The sequence below is a fragment of the Neolamprologus multifasciatus genome, chromosome 7, assembly GCF_963576455.1.
Source record: "Neolamprologus multifasciatus chromosome 7, fNeoMul1.2, whole genome shotgun sequence".
Classification (NCBI taxonomy): domain Eukaryota; kingdom Metazoa; phylum Chordata; class Actinopteri; order Cichliformes; family Cichlidae; genus Neolamprologus; species Neolamprologus multifasciatus.
Window position 1 is genome coordinate 3,619,682 of NC_140445.1, and position 16,739 is coordinate 3,636,420.

General features: G+C 41.7%; 1 protein-coding gene across 5 annotated transcripts in view; it reads left to right on the plus strand.

The window, feature by feature from the left end:
• Window positions 1–16,739, plus strand: part of LOC146513492 (voltage-dependent calcium channel subunit alpha-2/delta-4-like) — a 108,880-nt gene that overhangs the window by 67,127 nt on the left and 25,014 nt on the right. For all 5 annotated transcript variants that reach the window (XR_014875403.1, XM_085168742.1, XM_085168744.1 and 2 more), the window contains 4 exons: window positions 8,404–8,465; window positions 14,019–14,033; window positions 14,152–14,196; window positions 14,297–14,359. Coding sequence is in view for 4 of the 5 variants with exons in the window: in XM_085168742.1 (XP_085024868.1) it covers window positions 8,404–8,465; window positions 14,019–14,033; window positions 14,152–14,196; window positions 14,297–14,359 (185 nt within the window). In the remaining variant the exon portion in view is untranslated. The remainder of the gene's footprint in view (window positions 1–8,403; window positions 8,466–14,018; window positions 14,034–14,151; window positions 14,197–14,296; window positions 14,360–16,739) is intronic.

A 16,739-nucleotide genomic window follows, 5' to 3' on the forward strand; every position in this document is an offset into this window, starting at 1 on the left:
TGAATAAATGTGGTGCTTGTTTTGTCCCGTCCTTGCAGACTGCAGCAGAAACAGTTCAGCTGCAGCTCTGAAGGGCGGCGATAAGGACGCTGCTGACAGGAAAGGAGAAAAAACCGGAGAAATGAAATCAAACGGCCGAGCAAAGCCGCAGACCACTGAGTCTGCAGAGAGGTTATTTTAGAGGAATGACTGAGAGTGATGCCTTAAGAGGTTTAAAAGACCCAAAGGTCAGGACACTCCCCAAACACAAATGCAGTGTCACATTTCCCCCTTCTGCTACGAGCCTGCTATTACACACTGAGCTCGGGGGGGCGTCCCAGTACTGTACTCTCTTAAAGTACAGACAGAATTTCCTCGCTGTCCAAAGGCTGCATCATCAACCTGCAGCCAGCAACCTTTGAACTGGCAGAAGCTGATTGTTTTTGGGACTAGCAGAAACAAATTTTAGGCACAATATTGATGTGACATCATCTTTTAATCCCTTAAGATTACAGTTATGTTCACATCTGTGCCTTTATATGGATACTTTCACATATTTATCTAGCCAAATGTGACATTTTAGTGTAAAATGCATGTAAGAAATATCATCTTATCCCTATTAGGAGCTGTTGTTGTTTAGCCTGTGGCTAAATGAAGTCTAACGTTACGCCTATCTGCAATTTTCTCTTTATCAGCAGGGCTCTGTTCATTATTAGCTTGCTGGTGCCTGTTTCCCCATCCAACAGTGACAGATCAACTTCATCCGTCCAATAATTCTTCTCTTTTGCTGCTGTTTTTGGACGGATGTTCACATTTTGGACAGAGAGGACAGATGGTTTGAAAGAGGAGTGAAAGAAGCATCTATGTCCACTGTGAGCGACCATCTTTGAACAGAGGCGGTGGTTTACGACACCAACTCTCTGCCATCTATAATCCGCCCACTCAGATCCTGGGCTATCTGACCTCAGTAAGTCACGTGATAGAGGAGGGCACCCGAAACCTTGACTGATTGTGACCTACACCCGTTTTCACACCTTGGCTTGTTTGATTAAGAGAGGATCAATAGGGGGTTCGTGACCCTCTTGGGGACACTCCCATAGGGCTTAAAATCTGGGACTCTCCACCATTTGACCCTAGAACTGAAGAAGCTTCTAGGATGAGAGGTGAAACGTCTTCAAGCAACTTAAAGAAGTCCAGACACTTTTGCTGGTCATGATATCGGTTTGGATATGTGGTGAGAGGGAAACATGAAGATGAAACCAGGAGATGTCCTTACTGAATCATCAGAGCTGAGCAGGTGATGGAGAAACAGGTTTACCTTTTAGGAGACATGAATGAGTTGAAGGGAAGTTATGAACTGTTTCTGAGAGACAGATAACACCAGGATCCTTTTCTAAGTAGCTGACAGCTGGTAACTGTGCAGGGGCGGATCTAGCAAAGTTTTGCCAGGGGGGCCAGGTAGGGCATTAACAGGGAGAGGGGGGCACAAAGAAATACTTTTCTTTCTTATTCTCATTTAAAATGTCTAGCTTTTAAAAAATAATTATCTGAATCTTACAACAAACGATTGATAGATTGATGCATATATACCATCAAAACAGCGTTTGTTTTGATTCAAAGGCTTTATGATTTTTCCTATAATGGTGGGCAAAATGCCCGGGACTATTTTTTGTCCCAGTCCAGCCCTGTATGCAGCTCATCTGCAGTCTGGTGTTACCTACATCTTCCTATTCAGAAGGCAGAATTTCCGAGTTCTGAGTACAATCAAAGCACCACGACTGCAGTTTTTGTGTTGGATGTAAAAAGCGCACATGACGCTGTGACGTAGGCTAGAATCATGGCGGCGGTCGACGACGGTCCAGGCGTGGGATTTCTCTCGTGGAAATATGCACATTACTTTTTCCTTTCTATTGGTAGGTGGCACAGTGCACTTGTGGCAAGTAAGCAAGCTAGAAGACTGGCAAAGTTATGGAAGCAACACATTAACAAGAGAATTCTGAGTAAAACCAAAGTTACTTTCCCTAGTAACTAGTTACTTTGAAAGTAACGAGTAACTTGAAGTAACTGAGTTACTTTTGATAGAAGTAACTAGTAATGTAACTAAGTTACTAATTTAAAGTAACTTACCCAACACTGCTCTTTAGACTACGATGACCTGGATGACTGAGAATCTTCACAGACACACTACCAAAGATACTTCTGTCAGTCAGATTATTCTGAAGAGGTCAATGATTCATTTGCCAGCAGCTGCAGAGTCTGGAGTTAAGATTAGGGATGCAATGATACCAATTTTTTCAAACCGATACGATACCGATACTTGGATCTGAGTACTTGCCGATACAGAGTACAAAAACCGATACTTCTACCACACACACACACACACACACACACACAAATGTAATGAATTGGAAGACAGGTTTTATTTTATTCTCTGCCGATAAAAAATAAAATCTTAATAAAAATGACCACAAAAAAATTTCAAGTGAAAAATAAGCACTTCTGTTAAATTATTGCAGAGTCTCCACTTTGTAATTTTACAAAATATCACTGAACTATTGGCACTGTCTCGAGCTTTCAGAATAATAAATAAACACTTCTGTTTGGAATAAAATAAATACAAATTAGGTTTGAGAATAAAATAAACTTTTAAATTGTTGCAGAGTGTCCATATTGTAAACAAAATAACGAAAGTATTTGGCATTGACAAACGAACTCCTCATCTGCCCGTGGATCATCAGTCCACTGTGCCGTTAAACCAAGGACTGACATCGCGCACACACTGCTTGTATTTACCTCTTCAGAAAGTTTTGGCACCATTATCTCCCTGATGTGTGGGCGGTTGGTCATATCGCAGCTCGAGTGTACTGAGAAGACGGTGCAATCCTATGTTTTCCACGACCGGCATTGGCTGGTCATCCAGAGCGATAAAATGAGTCAGAGCCTCTGTTATTTTAACTGCACGTGGATTTTCTCTTGACATTTTTCATCGCTTTTCCAAAACCTGAGTTAAAGTTGGCTGTTCCACACTGCTGACATTTTGTTTAGCCTAGCTACAGCACCCTCCAGTTTCTCTTTTTTATCTGGAGCCGCCAGTCTCAATCGTCTAACCCTGTGCCTGTTTAGCGCGGGATGTCCCCCTAGTGGCCAATCTAAAAAACTACAACAAAAATGACAAGCCACCCTCTGATTAATGAAATAAGTTAGTATCGGTTCATGGTATCGGTTAACTTTTACGAGTATGAGTACACACACATTTTACAGTATCGGCCCCGATACCCGATACCAGTATCGGCCCCGATACCGATACCAGTATCGGTATCGGCCCCGATACCCGATACCAGTATCGGTATCAGTGCATCCCTAGTTAAGATACTTAGCAAGTCCACTGGCAACATTACCTGTAACATGAAAAACCAAACAGCCTTCCTGCACATGACTTCTTTGAGCTCTGTTTTCAGTCTCCACCACTCTCTGTGGGGAATATCTAAATCAGCTTTTTATCTGCAAAATACTAGTTTCATTCTAGTCTTTCCATTTCTGGCTGCCAAGAGAGTGTAAAGGGGCTTTTTATGCCTCTTACTCTGGAAACTAATAAGAGCAAAAATGAGGGTAAAATGGTGTCCAGACAGCTAATCAATGTGCTCACTATAGCACGCCTTAAAACTGAGCAGAACCACCAAATGAGCTGAAAACACTTCGTCAGGTCCAATGCTGCCAGAGACAGTTTCCACTTAGGTTTATACAGATATTTCTTGAATTGTTAGGAAGCTCTTAGAGTACTTTATGCTGGGTATTTGTATTGAACGAGGTGAGAATGAATGAACAAACAATCAGTTCCTGTGAGGGAGGCAAATGCATTTCTTCCCACAGGATGGACTAGCATCTTTCAGCTTGAAGACATCAAAAGCTCAAAGTCGAAAGATCTTTAATCAACCCGAACAAAACGGAGAGAGTCTCTGGATCACAAACTGCACAGTTCTCAGCAGCACAGCAGAACCAGGAGCAAAAATGTGGCTCAAAGTAAAACGTTGGAGGTCAGTGTGTCAGAGATCGTTAATGATGAGTTGCGGTTCGGTATTAAAAGCGCGGCGAGGTGCCTCATTGCCTCTGCACAGCCAATTAGACTGAGTATTCTCTGTTCTTCAGAAACTAGACTAATGTGTAGGAATGGAGATGAAACTCTCTGCAGCAACCAAACGGACAAAAGTGTATTATTTTCTCTTCGTACTGCAGCATCAGAGCAGAGTCTGCAGCCAGTGGAAGGCTCAATAACTAGCAGCTCGATAACAAGCAATGACCACAAATAAAAGGTTTTACGGCTGCTCGGCTTTTCCAATAATACCAGAACACAAGAGGCTCGACGTGCCGCCTCGTATCTCTCATCTGTAGGGTGCAGACCAGCTGCCTGCGTGAAGAAGAGTTTTCATTATGAAAGTGACAAACACAGTTTCAGATATTAAGTTGCTGCGAGGTGAAACGACTCCCACAGGTCCTGTAACGGGGAGGTTACCAAGTAATATACGGAGGGCGGAGATGCTTGCTTCAATTTTTGTCAAATCCAGTATTGACTGGGTTTATTTATCAGAATAAATAAGGGAGGGTTCAGGACCACCTATCCAGCCCTAAATGTATCAAAAAGGAAAACTTTGATCTTAAGAGTAGAGAGGGTGTGTGTCTCCTGAAAGCAAGCTGGGAGCTGGCCTCCCATTCTACTTTGAAATGCCCCGTGGTGGCACGAATGGTAACGAGATCATTCACTCTGACGACAAAGCAGAAGTTGATCCAGTTTTCTTTTCCTAATTTTCGATGTTGTTGTTTCGATTGATTTCCTTTGTTTCCCGTGTCCATCTGTTCCCGTCCACTATAACGTGTTCCTCCTGTCCACCTTGTAGACACTCATTCATTACTGCTCATTAACCCTTTAAAGCTGGTCAGAGCGGGCACGCTCTGTTTTGCGTAACTATTTTTAAATCCCGGTAGCTCTGCAACCACGTGAGCTAGCGCAATAATTTTTTTTGCATATGAAACCGGAGGAATTGTACTTACATCTTATGCCATCAGCTTGTCCTCGGTCACAGTTTCCTTCCACATATAGCTTTGTAAAAACTGCATAAAAAGCACTTGCAGCAACAAAAACATAATATTCCAGAAACACGCTTTGCCGATCCGATCAGCTGTTTGTAACACTTCCTAGTCCATCAGCGCGAACTATCGCATGTCCGCCATGACCTGCCCGAAACCGGAAGTGACGTCATTTTGCGGAAATGTCGTTTTTTACCATCAGGGCCTCATGAGCCTATACTGGTGTTTTTAAAAGTTATCTTTGACTTTATGACTTTCTGTGTGGTTTCTGGGATGCTTAGGACTCATATTGCACTGCTGGAAATAGTTTATTTTGATGCATATGCTGCTTTTTTGCAAATTTGCATTATAATATTTATTTTCGTTTTTCCTGCAGTATATAAAAATTGGTGTATTTCAAAAATAAAACTATGAAGACACTCAAAATAAATTTCCTGTGGTGGGAAACTATTTTGTGCAACTTTTTTGTATTTACAGTTTTGAGGGTTAAGCGTCTTAAATTTCTCTAACTAGAAATATATGTTAAAAAAACAAAAACGATTTTCAATTTTTTTGTAGTTTATTGCACTTTTTTGCAATTTATGTAAGACATATTATTAAAATTTAGACTTTAATGGTTGTATTGATGTATAGCAACTTGAAGTGCTCCCAAAAATGGCTCCACAGCATGTAAAAATATAATATAAGCTCTGGCGGACTTGGTTCTATGGTAGGTCTTAAAGGGTTAAAGGCCTTCAGCAGTGCCTCTCTCGGCGCCTCCGGTGAACTTCCGATCACCTTTTTTGTTGCAATGTTAGACTTTGTTTGAAATATCTTCACAATAACCCAGCATGTGAGCTTAAATCCATTCAGATCTGTCCACACTTACTGACTCTCATTTACGGTGACGGTAACATCTTCAAGTGTCCTTGTTGTTAGTTATAGAGCACTAAGAAGAATATTTTGCAGGTTGATAGTGTTTTTGTTCAAGTCTTATTCTCACTTTCCTTGTCCATTAGCTGTGTAATTGTTCTCATCCATCAAGCTTTTTCTTCTCACACAGCACTTTTACCTTTGAAATGGATGGTGGTAATTAAAACATAGACCAAGAGTTTAAGACAGATGAAAGCAGCTTTTTAATTAGTTATCAGCTTTAACTTTCACCATAAAAATGACGATTCCTGGAAAAGTATTTTTTAAAAATAACCTATAGTTAAAGCACTGAAAAGATGACGGGTAAAGCGATATGAAATGTCATGACTCACAAAAAGTAATTTTTCAAAAGAAGGGTTTAAAAGTGTTTTCAGTGATGGCAGGGTTTGAAACTTTCATCTCTTCAGTCATAACAAAGGAACTCTTTCAGATCAGTTTGTACCAGTTTTAACCTCAAAACAAAAAGGAACGAGTCACCCTGGAGACTCGTGCTGAGAGAGGAGGCAGATCTGATTAATAACTTTGGGTTAGAAATCTCTGGGCTTAATTAATAATATTTGAAATCAATTCTGCAGGGAACAAACAATCAGTGCAAAATGCATTCATTGCCTCATACTTTTAGATTAGCTGAAGGTCTTAGAGGGATGTTTTACCGATGCCAAAGAACAAATTACCTCAGACTACCTACAATTTAGCCTTACATACACCATGTAAGGCTTTACCTGCTTTAGATGCTTTGGTTTGTTTCTACAGTGTGACAGAAATGAAGAAACATCAGCTTAAACCAGCTCAAAAGCAAACAAACACAAACTAAATTACAGTGCATTATATGACTACTGTACTTATATGTACTTACAGGGATGGCTACAGTGTCCTGATCTTGTCAAACCAAGATCAGTGATTGGCTGTCAGGTTGGCACATTTTTAACTCACTCACACTTCAATTCAATTCAATTTTATTCATATAGCGCCAAATCACAACAAAAGTCACCTCAAGGCGCTTCATAGATACAGAGAAAAACCCAACAATCATATGACCCCCTATGAGCAGCACTTTGGCGACAGTGGGAAGGAAAAACTCCCTTTTAACAGGAAGAAACCTCCAGCAGAACCAGGCTCAGGGAGGGGCGGGGCCATCTGCTGTGATTGGTTGGGGTGAGAGAAGGAAGACAGGATAAAAGACATGCTGTGGAAGAGAGACAGAGGTTAATAACAGATATGATTCAGTGCAGAGAGGTCTGTTAACACATAGTGAGTGAGAAAGGTGACTGGAAAGGAAAAACTCAATGCATCATGGGAATCCCCCGGCAGCCTACGTCTATTGCAGCATAACTAAGGGAGGATTCAGGGTCACCTGGTCCAGCCCTAACTATATGCTTTAGCAAAAAGGAAAGTTTGAAGCCTAATCTTAAAAGTAGAGATAGTGTCTGTCTCCCGAATCCAAACTGGAAGCTGGTTCCACAGAAGAGGGGCCTGAAAACTGAAGGCTCTGCCTCCCATTCTACTTTTAAATACTCTAGGAACAACAAGTAGGCCTGCAGAGCGAGAGCGAAGTGCTCTGATAGGGTGATATGGTACTACAAGGTCATTAAGATAAGATGGGGCCTGATTATTTAAGACCTTGTATGTGAGGAGCAGGATTTTGAATTCTGGATTTAACAGGAAGCCAATGAAGGGAAGCCAAAACAGGAGAAATCTGCTCTTTCTTTCTAGTCCCTGTCAGGACTCTTGCTGCTTTTCAGGGAGTTTTTAGGACTTCCTGATAATAATGAATTACAGTCGTCCAGCCTGGAAGTAATAAATAAATGAAATTATTTTTCAGCATCACTCTGACTTTAGCAATACTGCAAAAATTAAAGAAAGCAGTCCCGCATATTTGTTTAATATACATGTTGAAAGATAAAGGATTCATTTAAACTATGAATCATGTAGAGCTACTCTAGAAAAACACTCGATGAATCTGCTTTGAGTTACAGTTCGTACACACTAATTGAACCAATGTTATTCAGGCGAAGGTTTCAGCAAGTGGTCAACTGGGTTTTAGTGAAGTCTTTAGACACATCAGCCCAGATTTAACTCGACACGGATTCTCAGCGGAGTATAAACTGTTCCCCATTCAACTTGCTCCTAAATGCTTGCTGTGTACTACAGTCTGATGCTCACAGTAATGAAGCTGCTACAGAGCATTACCGAGAGACGTGTCATTACCCAGCCTGCAGGGAGCACACACACCATCAGGCTCATCAGTGTTTACATCCCTTCATTGGCGTCAGGACACGACAGAGGTGAACCGAGGGTCGAATCGATTTCCTGTCCACCTCCCTTTCCTCCACAAACACAGCAAAATGTTCAGCGCCGCCTCTGCAGAGTCCATCTTACCCTGTGTCTGTCTTAATGCTGCGCGTGTCTCTGTGTGTTTTCTATTTTTAGCTGTCGGGCTGCAGATGTCCTTGGATTGGCTGGAAAAGCGGTTCTGGGCCATCGCCAAGCAGGTGACCGCAGGACTCACTTTCACACAAACACACATTGTCTGATTTCTTTCATTTTTGGGGTCATTTCATTGACCTGTGTTTATTGTCTAGAGGTTGACAGGAAGTTTAAGTGACTTTTCCCTTAAAAGGTGGCCTGAAGCTGACTACAGAAACACAAACCAGTTAAAGGTGGAGATTGTGTTTTAAGTGTACCTTTATGGGCCATCACAGCCAGGCATTTGCTTACTTCCCAAAACCTTTGAAATGTTTCTAATTCCTTATTTTGTAACCGTTGCTGTTTGCATGTAGAGATTTTCTCTCATAATCTCTCAGTTAGGGATCACCATATGAATTTGTCAGAATAATGTGACAGGCAGCAGCATCTGTTCAAATCAAGCACTTTAAGTTACGAGTTAATTTCAAACCAAATGCAGGGTCCGCTTAGAGAGGCCATCCACCTTGCAGTGGTTCTTCTGAGCAGAAATAGAAACTGCAACAGTTCAAGATACTGGATTTGATGTCTGTCAGACTGCAGGATGACAAATGCCACACCGGGGCTGAGGATTTCTTAATATCAGAGATGGAACTTTCAAAATAAGAGCATGGAGGACAGCAGAGCGTATTGGAGGAGTGAAAAAGACAAAGAAAAAAGACACTAAAATCAGTTGCTAAATATATTTGAGTTTCATGCCAGCCCACATCCTACCACACATTTAACTGGTATATCTGATATACCAGTATATGGTATAGTTAGCTGCTTTATTTGTTGCACATGTGCAACCCTCTTTGCAACCCACTTTTTCCTTTTGTGCAGCTTCTAAATAAAGGGTTAAGTGCTCTAGCTCTGTTTTTAATTTATATTTAACATAGCATTCTGACTTCGAATGGGCTTTGTATTTGACTTTTATTAATTAATTAAATATCTCTAAAAAAAGAAAACAGTTGGCTTATGAAACTGGTATTTGTAAATGTGTGTGTATGAGAAAGATGAACTGGAGCAACAAACTGCAAAGACAAACACCTGCCAGTCAAGACTGAGGGCCCAGCAGCTCAACTCAAGCTGACGTTGGCATTAGCTCAACTCAAGCTGACGTTGGCATTAGCTCAACTCAAGCTGACGTTGGCATTAGCTCAACTCAAGCTGACGTTAGCATTAGCTCAACTCAAGCTGACGTTAGCATTAGCTCAACTCAAGCTGACGTTAGCATTAGCTCAACTCAAGCTGACGTTAGCATTAGCTCAACTCAAGCTGACGTTGCCATTATCTCAAAGGCTTTAATGGCCTTTTTTCTAAAATGGATAAAATATGCGGATGTATTTTAATTTCTTTGATTCTTTCTTATTTCCTGCCCTGATTTGGTGAAATGAAACATGCACTTCCTGTTACAGAACTCTCATTCACACCATCATTTTCAATGGATGGAGCTGGGATTTCAAAGACCACGGCACTAGTTTTCTGTCAAATTCTGCTAAATTGACCCTGAACACAGAGACTTCCTCAACATGCACCTGGTGGGAGTCTGGCATTGATCGGATATTGATGTTACAGCACTGATAACTTCATTGCAGAACAGAATTGAAGAGTAACCGATTCACAGTTGTGTTACTTTTCTATGTCCTCCGATATAAAAACTAAGATCTGACTGAATATACAGTATCAGAGGACAAACAGAGGCTTGTTTTTAGCATCCTAATTCCCTGCTGAACTGTATTCTGGCTGTGACCTTGTACAAACTGTCTGCTGTTGCAGGTTTGATCTGAAACAGTGCAGACTTTTGAGAATATCTTAAGCTAGAGGTGCTAAAATGTAAACAAGCTTTCAAGCCATCCAAGTTTTATATCTCCGCTCCCTGTGGGATCATAAACGTCTTCGTGGTGGAGATGCAGCTTCGTCTGCAGTTGGGCCAGAGTCTTCCAGGTAGTTAACAAGCAGCACCAAATGTCACCAAGTTTCCAAGGACACAGAAGAGATTCTTGCTTGTGACTGTTCAGTTATAATCCTCCAGATTCAGAGGTCATTTTCTCAATTTTCCTTTTTGTTCATTAGAGAGCAGAAATCATTAAGTGTAGGCGATTATTCTCTCAGACCTTTCATTAAGATTAAAGCAAAATGTGCATATAGAATAAAGTCAATAAGGTCAGAAGCAAGTGGATTTCATTCTTAATAATACATCAGAAATGGATTGTGCTCTTTAGTTTGTCCTGTTGGGTCATTTAGTCTAAAGAGGTCCCATTTTTGACATTTCCTTCTCTATGTGTCTCTTCTTGGACTTATTAAGCTTTTGCACAGAAATATCAGAAAGTGGGTGATGTTGGTACGACAGCAGACCACCATCGTAAATCACGTCTGTTTATCCCAACACAAAACAGAGTGTTGATTTCTTTTAAGTAAATTATAACAATGAGCTTTGGTTGTAATGAACTGTGGTGCAGATGATCCCTCAGATGGTTGAACCAAACAGTCTGGCCCTCCAACCTCTCCCTGAGCTGTGAAAAGGACTGAACATTAAATGTTTCAAAGCAACCAGCATTGTGGAAATGAGCTGTAAAGCGCTCCAACACCAAGTCTGAAGGTGCTGCAGCCTTTTCATGTAAAATATCAAGGTGTGATTAGTTCAGGATTGTGACAGAAGTAAATAAAAGTGGCTTTCTTTTCAACTTGATTATTCATCTGGTTTCTGACTTTATTTATCCTGTAGCTTTGAGAAAATCCCCACAAAAAATTGACCTGACAGCACCTGGTGAGGAATAGTGTCTCCAATCAGAGGAACAGGAGCTACATGAGATAACAGGACCAAATCCCAGCTAGGGCTGCCACAAACGATTATTTTGATAGTCGACTAGTCACCGATTATTTCGACTAATCAGATCATCCATTGTACATAAAACTACAGCTTATTGCCCCAGCAGCATCTGCTCTTATATAACTATCATTAGCTTACAGCTTGAAGTGTTTAAGGTATGTGCTAACTAAAAATAAAGACAAGATGGTCGTTTATTAAATTTTAATGTGCAGATTGTTTCGGTGGAGTTTAATAAACTCAGCCGATTTACTCAGAAACAAATAAAACACGGAACAAAACCAAACAATAACATTTTTAAGTTATCTAAGTGACTTATATATCATGTTTAACCTGAGTAGTGAAAGACGGCGGTGGGTTTGAAAACGATTTGCCGGGAGTCCGGTGTTCTCACGGCTCTAGTGAGCCTAGCCCCCGGCTAGCTATCGAGCTAGTGGGTAACAGACGTCTCCGAAAACGTCGGAGCGCTTTTGAAAATATGTGGTGTCTTGATAAACTGAGCAGATATTTGAGGTTTACACAGCTACATTCTCGCCTGAAAATATGTTAAACGTTTATTTTGTGACCCAGAAAGAATAATAAGAGTAATATTAAAACTAACTAGCTGCCGCCATTGTTGGAAACTGAGCTGGGCTCAGTGTTGCCAACTCCTCAGTAAGGAAAATCGCTATTGGCTGTCCTAAAAGTCGCTAGAAGTCGCTAAATGATGTCATCACCTAATTTGCATAATTGGTCATGCTAATGTAATTGTAATCTATGTTGTTGGAGAGAGAAATAACATCGTGGAAGAGACATAAAGTGAGTAAAAAACGTCCTAAATGCATTTAGAATTTATTTAGAACTACAAATTAAATTTATTTTAGCAATTATTGTTTTTTTAATGTCACAATTCCAACCCTGCTCCTTTACCCGGGCTTGGACCGGCAAAAGTGACCCGAAATAGGCACTCTGGTGGAGTTACTTTGTGTGTGTGTGGTTATAAGTAGTTTTAAACCTTGTGATCCACAAAACAGCATAAGAGTAAAAGAAGAACTGACTGCATTACAGCATCCACTGCTTGTTGAGAGTAAAAGCGATATGCGCTTTCACGTCTTTTTTTAGCGACTTTTTTTAGAAAAAAAGTCGCTAGGGGGTCTGAAAACTTGCTAAATATAGCGACAAAGTCGCTAAGTTGGCAACACTGTTCGGCTCTAGTTAGCCTAGCCCCCGGCTAGCTATCGAGCTAGTGGGTAACAGACGTCTCCGAAAACTTCGGAGCGCTTTTGAAAATATGTGGTGTCTTGATAAACTGAGCAGATATTTGAGGTTTACACAGATACATTCTCGCCTGAAAATATGTTAAACGTTTATTTTGTGACCCAGAAAGAATAATAAGAGTAATATTAAAACTAACTAGCTGCCGCCATTGTTGGAAACTGAGCTGGGCTGCGCTGCTTCTTCTTCTTCGGGGTTTAACGGCAGCTGGCATCCTTGTACATGCAGTGCTGCCATCTTCTGTTTCAGTCCGTTATTACACTCTTAAATCCTACTACTTATTCCTGCGTCTTTTGTGATCTTACAAAGCTTCAAACGACGCGTCGACTATTAAATCAGTCGTCGACGATTTTGATAGTCGACATAATCGTGACTAGTCGACTAATCGTGGCAGCCCTAATCCCAGCCACACATTATCTAATAGTTAATGGTTTTGATCTTGATCGTCTCTGTAATAGATGTAAGAAGGTGCTAATTACAAAACCTTTTTCCCCATCTGATAAAGAGAAGGAACGATTGCTGCTGTATTTCTACCTAGTGACTCCAAGCAGAGGTATCTTTGTCATGGACTGGAACGACTGCAGAGCACAAGAAGAGCCCGTATAATTTAGGAAACAGACTTTATTTTTTCCCCCCTGATGGTGAAGATCTAATAGAAGCAAACTGAGCTCTGCAGTTTTCCTTCCTGCTGTGTAATAAGCTGAAAATTGGCTACAAACTTTTGATCCTGTTGAAAAAGTTGTCCCCAGAAGGCCGGCTGGTGTTACACTCTCTCCGCAGGTCTTTGACCTTGCAAACGTCCCCCCCCTGCAGTTAATTGAAGCAGAAGCAGAGCTGCAGATGTCCCGTGGAGGTTGATGGTGTAGATAATGTTATTAATAGGAGCTGACAGCTGTGACGGGCTGGATTAATGTATTTACAGGATAGCTTCAGTGCCGACACTAACTCATCCGACCGACTCAACACATTTACATTCTCTTGCAGCTGATTTACAGTTTCTGAGCTTCGTAACGTGTCATTCCCTTACAGTAAAAACCTCTCAGCCTCGGTGGACTTTAAAGTTTGGGGATTAGAGGTTCTCGCCTTCAAAACAGGATGTAAAAGTATGCCTTCTTGCATTTTTATAGCAGAAAAGTGATCCTGGCGAGTGGAAACTGAAGCTGTCGGTGCTCTTAAACCAAATGATGGTGTGCGACCCAAAATAAAACCACATTTTATGCAAATAGATGCTCTTTGTGACAGTTTAAGCAGATTAAAGGGATCATTTAAGGAAGCTCGATTCAAAAATCTGAATTTAAAAACTGCAGCAGCGTGAGGGTGAAAACTGCTGTCATCCATCCTCACCTGCATCTTATACATTTTCTGTGTTTATCGCAGAAACTGATTCACAGCCGAGCTTTAGTTTTCTGCAGGATGCCAACATAAATGTTGCTTAATGTTTCTTATTATCTCTGATTTGTTATAATAATTACATTTTAATTCATGCATCACTCTTTTCACTGTCTGTTTCATCTTGCAGCCCAACGACACAGATGTAAGTAAACATTAATTATATGAATTATGTTGTTTTTACTGTTTTATTACTTTTCATAAAAAGAAGCATTCAGACTAAATTCTCTCAAATCTCCACACTTTCCTTTCCCTTCCTCCAGTGTTCAGACATTGAAGGTGTGTGTCCTCTCAGCTGTGACAGTGCTGTAAGTACACAGCAGTTGTTTCTTGTTTGTTGCTCATCACCAAAAATCATCCTCTGTGTTAGAAGAGCCTAAAGAGATCTTTCTGCTTCTTCCTGTTCAGGATCTGAGCTGTTACCTGGTCGACAACAACGGCTTTGTCGTGCTGTCCAAAGAGAGGAGAGAGGTAAGATCCACCAGTCTTTACCACTATGCTTGTGGGGCAGTTCATTCACCTCTGAATCAAATCTCTATTTATCCATCTGGATCATTTTGTTCTGGAGCCATCAGTCTGCTTTGTGATGCTCAAAGTCCACCAAAGAAGTACACAGACTAAAACGTCAGCAGCAGAAACTATAATCCAAATAAAATAAACCTTCTTGTGATGAATTTCATGGATCAAACTTTTCTCTGATTGCTCTGTCAACCAAACTTTACATCCTTTCACAAAGTCACATCCACACTTCAGTTTACTTCAGCAGAAAAAGATGGAAAATATCAAATGACCGCATCAGTTCCCTGTTTCCCTGTTCCGGGTCGGGGATGAGTTCCTGCCCCAAGTGGAGGAGTTCAAGTATCTCGGGGTCTTGTTCGCGAGTGATGGGAGAAGGGAGCCGGAGATCGACAGACGGATTGGGGCTGCAGCTGCAGTAATGCGGACGCTGCACCGGTCCGTCGTGGTGAAGAGGGAGCTGAGTGTAAAAGCGAAGCTCTCAATTTACCGGTCGATCTACGTCCCTACCCTCACCTATGGCCACGAGCTGTGGGTAGTGACCGAAAGAACGAGATCGCGGATACAAGCGGCGGAAATGAGCTTCCTCCGAAGGGTGGCTGGCCTCTCCCTTAGAGATAGGGTGAGAAGTTCGGCCATCCGGGAGGGGCTCAGAGTAGAGCCGCTGCTGCTCCACATCGAAAGGAGCCAGCTGAGGTGGTTCGGGCATCTGACAAGGATGCCCCCTGGGCGCCTCCTGGGTGAGGTGTTCCAGGCATGTCCCACCGGGAGGAGGCCCCGGGGCAGACCCAGGACACGCTGGAGAGATTATATCTCTCGGCTGGCCTGGGAACGCCTTGGTGTTCCCCCGGACGAGCTGGAGGAGGTGGCTGGGGAGAGGGAGGTCTGGGCCTCTCTGCTTAGGCTGCTGCCCCTGCGACCCGGCCCCGGATAAAGCGGATGAAGATGGATGGATGGATGGAGTTCCCTGTTTTCTAAATGAATCTAAATGACATTGTTTGGATATATAAAAATTGTTGGTGGGTATTTTGAAGTCAGAATTGTGTCTGCTTAAAATTTAAATATACTCAGCAACTGTATCTGTGCCCTTGCCTACAGTTTTAGATCTGCACTGCAGAGTCGTTTTGGCCTGCGATGATTTCGAGCAGTGACTTTATAATAGCAGGGATGACATCTGAGGATGCACTGTCACTCTCTCCTATAGACTGTATGCTTTCACAATGACGTTTGGAGCACGAGTACTCTCTCTCTCTCTCTCTCTCTCTCTCTCTGTCTCTCTCTCAGTAATAGTGCCTACCTGCTTCTCAACAGACAGTTAAAGGGAGGGTGAAAGACAGGACGCTGGGGGCAGCTAAATGCTGCATTGCCTGAGAAGCCTGAGTCGTGTACGATATTCAGTATAGTATAGTGTTGGTTTGTTTGTTTTAATAATAATAATAATAAAAATAATAATAATAATAATAATACATTTTATTTATGAGCACCTTTCAAGTCGCCCAAGGACACTTTACAATAGGATAAAACACTTAGTAAAACAATGGCAGAATAAGAACAATAAAACAAAAGCACAAGATAAAATGAACAAACAGTGGATTCACAGTGAATATGCAGATTTGAACAGATGAGTTTTGAGTTGGGATTTAAACTGTGGGAGAGAACCAATGTTTCTTATTTCTGGGAGCAGAGCAGCTGAAAGCTCTGCTTCCCATGGTGGTGAGGCGGAAGGAAGGTACAGCAAGCTGGATAGAAGAAGAAGAACGAAGTGAATGGGCAGAACAGGTGGTGGTTAACAGGTCAGAAAGGTAAGGAGGAGCGAGGTTATGAAGGGCCTTGAAGGTGAGCAGAAGAAGTTTGAAAATTATCCGGAATTTCACAGGGAGCCAGTGAAGTTCCTGGAGAACAGGTGAGGTGCTGGTAGGAGGGCTTCTGGTGATAATGCGAGCAGCAGAGTTCTGAACCAGTTAAAGCAGTTTTTTAACCTCCTAAGACCCAAGCTCTTTCATGGCATGCATTTTTCATTTTTCTTTGCTATTTGGGCTGATTGGGACCTAAAGAATGTAAAAACAAAGAATTACGAGATTTAATTTTTGTTTTTGAGAAAAATGTGATGTCCACATATGTAGACACAAGGTCCTAGGAGGTAAAATACCACCAAATCACAACATTTGCTCCAAGGCACTTTATACTTTAAGGTAAAGACCCTACAGTAATACAGAGAAAACCCCAATAATGCCCCCTCCCCCTGTGAGCGAGTGCTTGGCAACAGTGGGAAGGAAAAACTCCTTTTTAACAGGAAGGAAACTCCAGCAGACAGCTTGAAGGTTTGAGGAGGAAG